Source organism: Cinclus cinclus, chromosome 10, assembly GCF_963662255.1.
Source record: "Cinclus cinclus chromosome 10, bCinCin1.1, whole genome shotgun sequence".
Classification (NCBI taxonomy): domain Eukaryota; kingdom Metazoa; phylum Chordata; class Aves; order Passeriformes; family Cinclidae; genus Cinclus; species Cinclus cinclus.
The window spans coordinates 6,000,918-6,012,369 of record NC_085055.1 but is presented as its reverse complement, the minus strand read 5'-3'; the positions used below and the strand labels follow the sequence as shown (position 1 = coordinate 6,012,369).

At 39.1% G+C, this 11,452-nt stretch overlaps 1 protein-coding gene across 1 annotated transcript in view; it reads right to left on the bottom strand.

The window, feature by feature from the left end:
* Positions 1–6,934: 6,934 nt before the first annotated feature.
* Positions 6,935–11,452, bottom strand: part of NAALADL2 (N-acetylated alpha-linked acidic dipeptidase like 2) — a 222,386-nt gene continuing 217,868 nt past the window's right edge. Inside the window, exon 13 of the mRNA XM_062499175.1 lies at positions 6,935–7,133. Within this exon, the coding sequence (XP_062355159.1) occupies positions 6,935–7,133 (199 nt within the window). The remainder of the gene's footprint in view (positions 7,134–11,452) is intronic.

Here is an 11,452-nt window from a genome sequence, read left to right as displayed (position 1 = left end):
GTGCTTGCTCACACTGTATGCAAGCAGTTAAGATGCTGGGATGTGAAACATTCCCTGAATTCAATATAGTTCCTCTGGAAAGGGAATCACATTCATTCTCTATTTGTCTCAGAATACCAAACACAGTATGTGTGATAAGAGTATGTTGCATATTAACTCATGTAAACTGCAAGTGGAAAACACAGGGAATTTGTGTTCATCTTATTTGCTCTAAGTATAAAATATTAAGGATCTCTTTATTTCCCCTCTAGTGGATTCATACAGTACAAGATGTTCCAGCTGCTGAGAACATGAAATGAGACTGCATAAAAAAAAAAAAACCAAAACAAGCAGTATCCAAAACTATTTCAGAATCCTCAGTGTACAGGCTGAAAACACCAAATGTTTGGGAAGCCCTTGTCAAGTATTTACTTTTTTTAAGGACAGGGGCATCAGCAGTTTCTGTAGCAAATTCACCAGAAAGTCAGACCCATCCACCTCTTCATGGGTCACTCACACTGGTATCAGGACCATGCTACACAAAAGCAAAGTGGGGCTACAAGGGACACTAATTACAAACTGGAAATGCACTGAGAGCTCAGACAAACCCCCAGCCTGCCACATACCTGTGCTAGGAGCACTTGGTATTGCAGTGCTCTGTCACCAGCATGGTCAGGGGAGTACAGCTTCAAATGGGAGAAAATTAACAGCTCTCTGCAAAACGACTGGAAAAATAAAAATTCTCTTAAACTGGTGTCTCAAAGCATCACACTGCACACCTACAGCACTGCATGGTAAAGGCAGCCACCCTAGTATATAATATACAGTAACAGTCAGTAAAGGTCCTTCTTCCAAAAACCATGCTCTGAAATTCCACTCAATTCTATCAAATAATACAGGAGTGATCAGACAAGGTGATGTTACACTGAACACTTGGGAATTGATCCATAAACATTAAAGGCAGCACACATTTAAAAGAAAAAGAAAGATCAAGATTTAATTTTCAAAGGCTTGCTGGAAAATAAATCAGAGAGAAGCAGCTTAAATAAAACCCTATTATTTTTTAACCAAATGGATTAGGCAGATGAGGAAGCAAATAGTACAGATGCACAGCAGAACTGTTGTTCCAGGCCTTTATTCTGATTAAATTTCTTAAATCAAGCCCTCTTATTAATCCTAACCCGTGAAATTCATAAAAGTATGTCTGCATTAATCCAACACTCATAGGTATAAAGTTAATTCTAGATTACACCACTTGTCTATATTAATTCATATTCTGCCCTGTGGTCTTACTTAATGTTGACCAAGAGACTCCTCCCAATTTAAAAATAATAATAAAAAAAAATTTCTTGCTTGTAATAATCTATGTTGAGAGATTAAAGAAAACAGACTAAACAGAAATAATTGATCTTTTGATACCAGTGTTTAAGGATATTCCATGAATAGTGGCCAAATTCTGCTGACCTTGCTTCTGTGGATTAGGGCTCTGGAAAGTAATTATGGCAAAGTCAACCCTGTTGAAAAAAACAGTCCAGTAAGGTCAGTAAGACTGAGGGGCAACATAATTGTTTTTGCAAATCCATGCAGGTGTACATTTTCTCCAGCTATGACAAATGTGTATGAACAACAGCAGAAATAACCAGCAGCAGTGGGATTATAATTAGGAAAAAACGAAAGCTTAACAGCACCATAGTTTTAGTAAACATGCAGTCTAATTTAGATATTTTTAAAGCCTTTGCTTCCCAGATGAGTATTCATCATTCTTAGGTACTTCCTAGGCTCAAATGTGCATGTTCAAGTACAGGTTTGTGCATGTGGCTTTAGTCCTCATCATCCTTAATAATGTAAAACACTGAAGGACACCATAATTACACACATAAGTTTGGTATGTAGCCAACATACAGAGAATGCTGGATGGCTCCTTCAAGGTCAGAGAAATTCTGTGCTTAGATACTGCCTGTTTTATTTTGTAGACAGCTAGTACCAATTCTGATTCTTCGTCTACAATTTCTTATTCATCCAACTTCAGAATTGGATTCAAATAAACTTCAGAAGTTTATTTCAAAACTTTCAAGATGATCACCTTTCTACACTGCTACTTTTGAGGGAATTTCCAGGTCCAGATATTAGAGAGAAAGAAGACAGAAAAAAAAAAAAAAAAGTCTGTTTCCAGTCAAGCTGTACCTGAAAACCTGCTGCTTGCATGTACTCAGAAGTGAATACTTTGAATTTAACAGATGATGTCTCCTTTCACTTTATCCATCTGGATCTGAGCAGGACTTTTCCACCACTCTGAGCTCTTTATTATGGTCAGCTGTACCAGGAATAATAATTTAAACTTGAGGGAGGCGAGCTGAGAACTGAATGGGGAACAAAAGGCAAGACTGAGATCAGAGAGAGAAAAGAGGGGGATTAACTTGGTGGTTGGCAAATTAAAGGGGAGCTTAAAAAGTGATAAGGAAGCAGAACGGAGACAGAAAACTACTGGGAATGGATGAAAAAAAGGTGGTGAGGGATGGGAAAAATTGCAAAAAGGTATGAGAGAAGTAGAATGCAGGGGATGGGAGAAGGTGGTGTTAGAGGGAGAAAAAAACAGCAAGGTGGTTAAAGCCACCCAAAACAATCACTGCATTGTTATCCAAGTAATTTTTAGAATTATTATAACATGTAATAGACCACAAATATGTTTGTATTCTATATTTGAGGCATTTACTTGTGCTACTGGAGATCGTATCTCAAATTTTGTAGATTCAGAGCTCCCAAAGACACCACCTTACTTTGTTTTGAACACTAATAGTGCCATACATGGCTGTTTTCCAAACTCAGATCCCAGACATCTTGAAATGAGATTTGTTCCTTATCAATCACTTTTCTGGGACTGGTGTGACACTGCTAAAATGTCACTGAAGGGGAAGAACAACTCCCCACGGAGCTTGTAGGTGCCCACTGCTGAATGACACAGACACCAGCCCCCAGCCCAGGGCCTGCCAGGGAAATCTGAACTGCTCCTGGGAGAACACAGACCAGACATTTTTATAGCATCTAACAGCTTTTAAAGCCAGAATGAACCATACAGTTTTCTTGCCTTCCTTTCCACTCAACACAAGCCACAGTGAGCCCCCAAAGTTTGGGTAAATTGGATGCATTTATAGCTACATGTGCTGGTGGGTGAATTCCCTCCCTGCGTTTTCTAATGCATCTTTTGCTCCCCATCAGCCTCCTAAAGTATAGAGAAACCCTGTGACTGGGGACCAGGGACTGTACAAAAGACCTCAAAAGATAAGGACATTAGTTTCTATGACTTAGAAAAAAAACAAAAAAACTATGGCTTGAAGAACAAAACTCCTCATACAAACTTCCTGATTTATTATACCTGTGAAATACTAGAGATGATGTCTGACAGGTTTTGCAAATGAAATGATGGTTACCTGTTGAATGTTTGCAATTAAACTGATTACAATAATTTAACAACTCAGAAGTACAGGGAGAAATTTGGAGGAACTGTTTGCATGGAAGAGTGAAGCACTTTCTCTGTGAGGGTGACCATACACTGGCACAGATTGCCCAGAGAGACTGAGCACTCTCCATCCCTGGTCAGCTGCACTGCCTCCTTTCACACCTCTAGACTGAAATACTTTCCTAAAAGGTGAAGCAGTGTAAAGTGTTTGCTAATTTTCTCATGTAATTATTCACATCTATGTTTATGTAGATGTATCACATCACTGCAAGTAAATTAATGTTTGCACAACCTTTTGAAATATAAGGCATTTGTGTGTTTACATATTCACACAGGTACTATTTTTCCTGGATGATAAAAACAATTCACTGCCTTTTTTAAGGTTAGTACTCAAAATCCAGCTTCCATGCTCTTTTTATTCATCTGACTTGATTGTACTTTAGCTTTTTTATGGACTCTTTAAAATACATACTAATAAAACCTCATTGGCTTTTTATTATCAACTGTCTCAACACACAAATATTGTAGGCTGCAGGGAATTTTTGGTCACTGTGAGCATGGCTCTAGATTAAGTAGCAATCAATGCATTTGTTATACTCTCTCTGGCAATTGATGCTTCTGAAAAGCTAACACATTTTTAGTATCATTCAGGCAATTTGTAAACGTACTTCTGCCTATAAGGGTGCTCTGTTTATTCCAGTACAACACAGAAATGAAGTCAATCTGGGTAAGCTGCTATGATTTACTAACACCTTCCTATAGCTGATGTTCCACAGCTGGTTGGGCAAAAACTCTGTTAGAATCATACTGGATACTTAGGACCTTAACTTGCTATAAATTCCTTGAAGTCAATAGGCAGGATTTCAAAATCAATGGCAGGATATGGCTCAAAAGTGGTTTTTTTTTTCCAAAGCTATAACAGTACAAATATTATCACTGAACACTCGCTTATACGTAAGATCTGAACATTGAAATAAAAGCCTACTAAAGATCTACAAGTGTGAGATGACATTGAAATCAATGCATTTAAGTCCCTAGATAGCTCATCTGATTCATCTCAAGCAACAAGAACATCTGATTCTCTCTGGAATAGACAGATATTTACAATGGCAGTGCTTTTCTAGTGGAGTACTTTGAAGTCTGATATTTTAGAAATGGTTACAGAAGGACATTAGTGAGAAAACAAGATATTTTATTTTGAAATTACAGGGCTGAGAAATCATCCCTGAGGGATATTGCTTCCACCAGATTTCACTGATTTTGCTGAGTACACTTCGGTTGCATTAGAGGTGGGTTTGGGGGAACATTCTAAGGATAAGGAAACGATTATTAAATTCACCTGGTAGAGTTAACGAATGTGTTAATCTCTCTTTTTGGTCTTCTAATAGCACCTGACCCTTTATCATTTAATACCTTCAAAGGCTCCACAGTGAGGCAGCACTCTACAGAAATTATGTCACTTAATGAGATGTTAGAAGAGTGGTCCCTCTCACAAATACAATTCAAGCGTAGCATGAACAGTACATTCCCAAGTCCCCAAAATAAGCACACAATTCAAATGTGGATATTCCAACCACTAAAACCTTACAATAATAAAAACTAGGCCAACAAGGGGGTGAACCTACATCATAAACAACTTTACTCTCCAGAAGTCAAATTCCCTCTGCACTGAACAGAACTGGTCCCAGTAAGAGCAGAAGAGTCATCATCAACTTGTGCTGATCAGATGCCAAGGAAAGCTAGGAGACAATGATGTCTGAGTCCATGCAGTCCCACTGGCTGGGGCTGAACAAATTCCCACTGCAGAGGCTGCTGTACAATTGTACAGCTCTGCCTCTGGTCAGGCCCGGGGGGCTTTTGCCCACTGTTCAATCATAAGTTGTGAAGAAATGTAGCAACAGCACAGCTGTGTGTACCCAGTCCTGGGCCACTGCTTGGAGAGACCCCTTTGCTAAGGACTTTGGTAACAGAAACCCAGATCTGTAAACGGCTCATTTCTTGCTATGTGAACTTGAAAAAGTTTTTCACCAAATTGTACACTCAGAAATTCTCCTGAAGGCAAGTTTTAAACATTAATACAGACACTTTTCCCATTTTTATTGCAACCTGAAATGTTCCTGTAATGTTTCCATGGCAAACTGGGTAACAATACATTTAACATCTCCATCAAATAAATTATATTTAAATTCTAAGTATCTATATAACATTAATTATTTAAGCTCAAAACCTAGAACCATTTGAGACTGTAAAACTCAAATTTGGCTTAACAATTTCCACTGTTTATATTATTAAAACCTGCAGTTCTCAAATGTGTATAGCATCCCCTCAGAGGACACTGAACCTCCTGATCCTTTCAGTCACGGATTACTTTGGCCAACAGGCAAAGGTGTGATTAACTCCTTCTACCAATGGAAAAACAAATTTGCATTTTAGTTCAGCAATATGCTTCAGCTTGTGCCTCCACACTTGAATTCCTGGTTCCACAGCAGGGAATGAATGTGTGTTTTCCTTGTGCTTTTTTGACAGCTATCCAGGTCTATATTATATGCCAGGCTTGATGGAATGATCCAGCCTGGAATAGCTGGTGGTGTGGCAAAGAGTGATGGAATCCCAGAACTTTTCTTGGGATTTGGAGGTCTTGCTTTTATTTACAGCTCTCTGGAAATTTAAGAGACCTTGAAGTGGGGTGTTTTGGGAATGTTTGGTGAAAATTTGTAAGGCCTCTAGCCTATAAAGACTAAGCAGTTCTTCCATTTAACATAAACATTCAAAGCATTTTTGTGCAAGTGTAATTACTGATTCACACTTTCCAAATAATTTGAAATCATCACAAGAATTTCCTCTCCAAGAAACATTAGAGAAAACAACTCTTTATTTTCATACAGAAATGGAAGAATCAAAGTTTATCTGTATTCTCAGAACTGAGGTATTTATGGTTCCACAGGAGTAAAGGTGTTGGACTGCACCCGTAAAGGTGTTCTGTGCATTTCCACTCCGGTGCTGGATACCCATAGAAACACCACATCCTTCAACTACTCACTCTGAATGGAGTAAGGAAGAAGATGAGCTTGCTGAAAACATTAGAAAACTTGAGTCAGATCTTTCTGACACAGGAACTCTCCCCTGGGTGCACATCTGGAGTGTCTCAGAACCAGGGCTTCAGCACACCGCAGGACGTGCTTGGTACTTCGCAGGATTGAGCTCTTAGTCATAAAAACATATTTTACATACAAAAATACAGCAGATGTCCTTCCAAAAATCATCTCTGAAGTGTCAGTCCCTCTCTTTAGGTTTTATACATTCAGGAACAGACATCTGAGCTATGTTGTGAACAGTGCAAAAGACTGTTCTGCATTTCTTAAACCACGTGTTGCAGTACCTTTAAGCTCCAGCTGAAGGAAAGGCTGAGAAAAGTTTGATCCTCAGAGCAATTCTGGTCCAAGTCGAACTTTTGTTTTGAGAGTTGTAAACAAATGTCTTGGAATGCAGAGAATCCTCTCATTTCTTTCCAGCTAAGGTAGTCTCAAACACATCAAGGCCTGCTTTGAAGTAAACCTGAGCTGAATTGATGCTGTTCAGCACCTCTGACAAGGCTGCTTGAAGGGTCTCATTTGACTGATGTAGTTTGGAGTGCTCCAGTGCCTCCAGCAGTACCGAAAACTGGCTGGTCCTGTCATCCAGTCTGTAAAGAATATTTCTGAAATAGAACAGTGGAGAAAATGGTAAAATTTTTCGTCAAAAACAATCTACCAGATGCCATCAAGAAATCCTGCAAGTATCAGCCAGAGCTTACACATGATAAATATTATGCATAGTAAAGTTGACCCATGGCAGATTGAGAGACAAATGCATATTTATTATGCCTCTATAAACTGAATCTATTCACTGAACTACGTGTACTTGCACAGGGGCAGTTACTAATCCATCAAAGAAGGCTCACATTCTCTTTGACCAGTCAAGATTCTATTCAAAAGCATGAGCCTAGACCTATCACACCCCTCATGAAGGATTTTGTGTCTCCGATGAATTCCATTTACTCCCCTCAAAAAAAAAGTGTTTTGTTATTGCTGTGAGCCCTCAGCACAGGTTTTGTTTTGTTTTTGTTTTTTTTTCCTATCCGCCCATGTTATTTATTTCATGCTTCAGATGTGAAATTCCAGCTGCATTGAAGCCAATGGTAAAACTCTCCTTGCCTTCAGCAGAGACTTTATTTCATCAATAATCCTTTGTGGTTTCAGAACAAGAGTAACCCATCTTTAATGTCCCATACTAGAGGAAAGAAGCAGCGTACACAGCTAAACCCTTGTGAAACAAAATCTGTGTTTTCCAGTAATATCTGCAAAAAAATTTAATGGTTCGTAGAAAAACAGATGCAAGTGTATAGTGCGGTCCCTTGGAAATGTTATCTGGGTGAGTTGTGGAAGGCTTGGAATTCAAAACTAGTCAGTGATTTTAATGGGACTCTTTGAAGCAGGCTATAAATGTTATCCAACAAACAGGTGTAATCATTACACTAATCAGAAGAGCACATAAATATCGTAACTCTCCACCCAGGAACTCCTTTGACTGCAAACAGAAGTGAATGAAATTTGAAAGAGGAAAGCTAGAGTGATTTGGTGCAGGACCTTATCCTTGAATACAGGACAGGTGTTCAGGGCAGGGGAGAAGCTGTTTCATGGGAACCCAGCAAGACACAGGACAACTGACACACTGTTAGTAGCCTAATGGCACGGCAGAACAGGCCAAGTGGCAACTCCAAACCAGTACTAAAACTGCCAAGTTTATTTACGGATGATAGATGAACACAAAAGTGCATCTCATCGTTCTGTGAATCACCTAACTGCAGCTCTGCCTGGGGGAAAGGTAACAGCAGCCCAGTAAGTGACACTACAGAATACCCACAAGCTTTTGCCATGTTTTTCAGCTTTAAAAAATGTTTTGAATGAGAGGCCATTTTTTTTCCCAAAGATATTAAATAACTCCTGTATATATGGCAATTTTTCTCTACGTTTTTACCCCCCAATACTGGGTATACATCCAAACCCAGCAGTGTGCAGAAGTAATGATGAGTTTTTCATATCCTGACAGCAATACATCCAGACAATTCCAGGAGTCTGCAATGCACTGGAGATCTAAACAGAGGAGGGAGAGGGTTGGAATCCAGCACTGCAGCACAGACACAGTGTAAACAATAGGTCATCACTGACATTGACCATTTAGACAAAAGCAGGTTATGAGGACGTGCAAGACCAGCTCAGTGGGGACAGAAAGCCCCATAAAGAGGGCAGAAACAGGCAGCAGTGGCAATAATTTCCCCAGCTTACACTGGAGCAGCCACAGGACAAGCCCCTGCTTCCCAAGCTCGCAGCTGATGCTCCTGCTCCCTAACCAGGCTCATACTCAAAGGTGGCTCAAGTTATCTTGTGGACTGTCCCAAAGCAGTCTCTGTGACACAGTAAATGAAAACTGTGTATGTTGAGAACAACCAGATAAATTCTTGGTTGGTTGGTTTTAAGATAGGCTGTGCTGTGGGAAATACTGCATTTTTCAAAGCAGGGATTGATTTTGCTCCCTCAGTTCAGGGACTCCTGCTGAGATCAGTGCAAGCAGAACCAGGCTTTTGAAGAACTCTCCTCTATAGTTCCTGTAGTTCACAGGGAGAAAGAAGCCTGCTCACAGCCCCTCAAACATCTCCAACAGCAAGGACACTGCTACAGATAATCACATTTCTTTCTACCCTCAGGAGAGACCTGGTTGCTGGTGGCTGGGAGAGTTTGACTGAGCTGGAATTCTGCTCCAAATGCCTACAACACTGGTGCCCTGATCTGTGCTAGGATCCCTCTAATCCTTTACGTCAACTTATAAAAACATCATAAGACAGCAACCATCAGCAGAGCAACACTGACTTAGACTGCCAGAAATGACTCTAAAGAGAGGATGGTCTGGACATTGGAACATTTGGGCACTGCTGAAACAATGTGTGCAGTGAATAGGAACAGACCTCATGTCCCATCATCAGATGTGCTGTAAACAAGGCACACAGGCTAAAAAAAAGATGGTTTACCCTGACATATAAGGGTGTTAGTACAGTTTAAATTTGCTGCTGTGATTTTGGAATCACTGGTGATTCCACAGTAAATATACAGGCATGTGATCCAAGCAAAAATAAATATTGCGAGTCCACCCCACCTGAATGCAGGGGAGATGAGTGCCTGATGAGAGTTTAGTTGTTTGATGAATGAGACAAGCAGTCTACTGTCATGATTTTAAAATAATCTCTTAACTTCTGAGATAGCAATATGGCTTCAGAATAGCTGATTACATAGTATGACAGAACCTCATTTATATTTTATGTATGCAAATATTAATATAAATAATAATAAACAACATATTACAGCACCTGTTTTTTTTTCAAATTTTCTGCTAGGAGTTCTCACTGAGATCTTGCATTTTCCAATTACTTATCTTTGCTTGGCAAGCCATGCCACCCCTTTGTCTCATAAAATGATTTCTCTCTTTATGCATGTTCATGAGAATCAATTTATACAAGTTCACTTCTCATCTCTGTTGAAGCTTCATCAAATAAAAAAAATGGTCAGTCCAGTTTATTACTTCCAAGCTTTTACAAGTCAGAAAAGCGTTTTCATTAAAGATTACACATGGACAGAAAAATAAACCCCAGCCATTCCACTGACACAAGGTATCACCATGTGCCCACAACATGCAAAATGATAGCAAGAGACTTTAATTTACACTGTGAAATTCAATTACTTAAACATTCCTTAACACAAATTGGTTTTGTAGCCTATACCTCTAAAACAACAATTCCAGCCTCTAGCCTAATTGCTTAAGTATCTACCTTCATCTTTAACTATTTTATCTTATAATTCACACAGTCAGCCTGACCCCCACGAAACAAAAAGACACTCCTAAACAGAAAACTGCCATACATTATTGATGGCACTGATGAAATTACAACACACATCACTCATCCTAATGGGCTTGTTTCTATGACACATGCCAGTGACCTGAAAAGTGTAACACTGAGGTAGGAAACCTAATTAACAACTTCAGGAAGTACCACTGAAAGAGATAAAAGGGCTACAAACAAAAGAAACAGCCTTAGCAAAGTAAAGAAACTATAAACAGAGCCTCTTCTATAACTTTTATAAGTCCTTGGCAGGCCCAGGAACACAAGCATTCCTGACCAAAATAATGCCACTAAATGCTGTTCTACAAAACCACAAATAAGGAGCTACTGTCACACCCATCAGACCAGATGGAATTTGACAAATTCTTGAATGACAGATCACACTAAAAATATACTGACTTTAACACGACTTCAGTATTAGAGCAACTGGACAGTACAAGACGAAACAAAATTACCACAGTATTCTTGTCACGAAAAATGATTTTTAGCTTACAAGAAATATTGTCTGTAGGTAATATACGACACAGAATGAATTATTCAGGCATTTACAAGCAGCCTCCTAACAGCCCACAGATTTCAGATTCTGAGAAGTAATTATTAAATCATTAGGACAGGATGGTAAGCCTACTGTCCCACATGAAATGAGTGCAGGTTTTCTCTGCAGAATCACAAATTGTTCAGAGACAAATGCTGTGGGAAGCCTCTGTCTATTCCAGCTATAACACAATGTGACTTCAGCATCCTCACAAACTCAATTTTATAATTCCCTGAATTGTTTTTTATAGTACTCTCCAAGGGAAAAAAACAAAAAACAAAACAACAAACAAACAAACAAAAGAAAACCACCAAAAAAACCCCACAAAAAACAATAAAAAAAATCCCCAAAAAACACCACACCAGAACAAGGATTCTCTGAATTTCCCGTTCTCCTGATATTGTTCAATTTTGAATGCACTTTCCTCACATTTAGGAATCTGTTTTCATTCATGTTTGTAAGACATAAAATATGATTACTTTGGTAAGTAAGTAAATGCACTCTAATAACAATATTTACATGTTGGGAATTCAAGTTCCATACAGTTGCT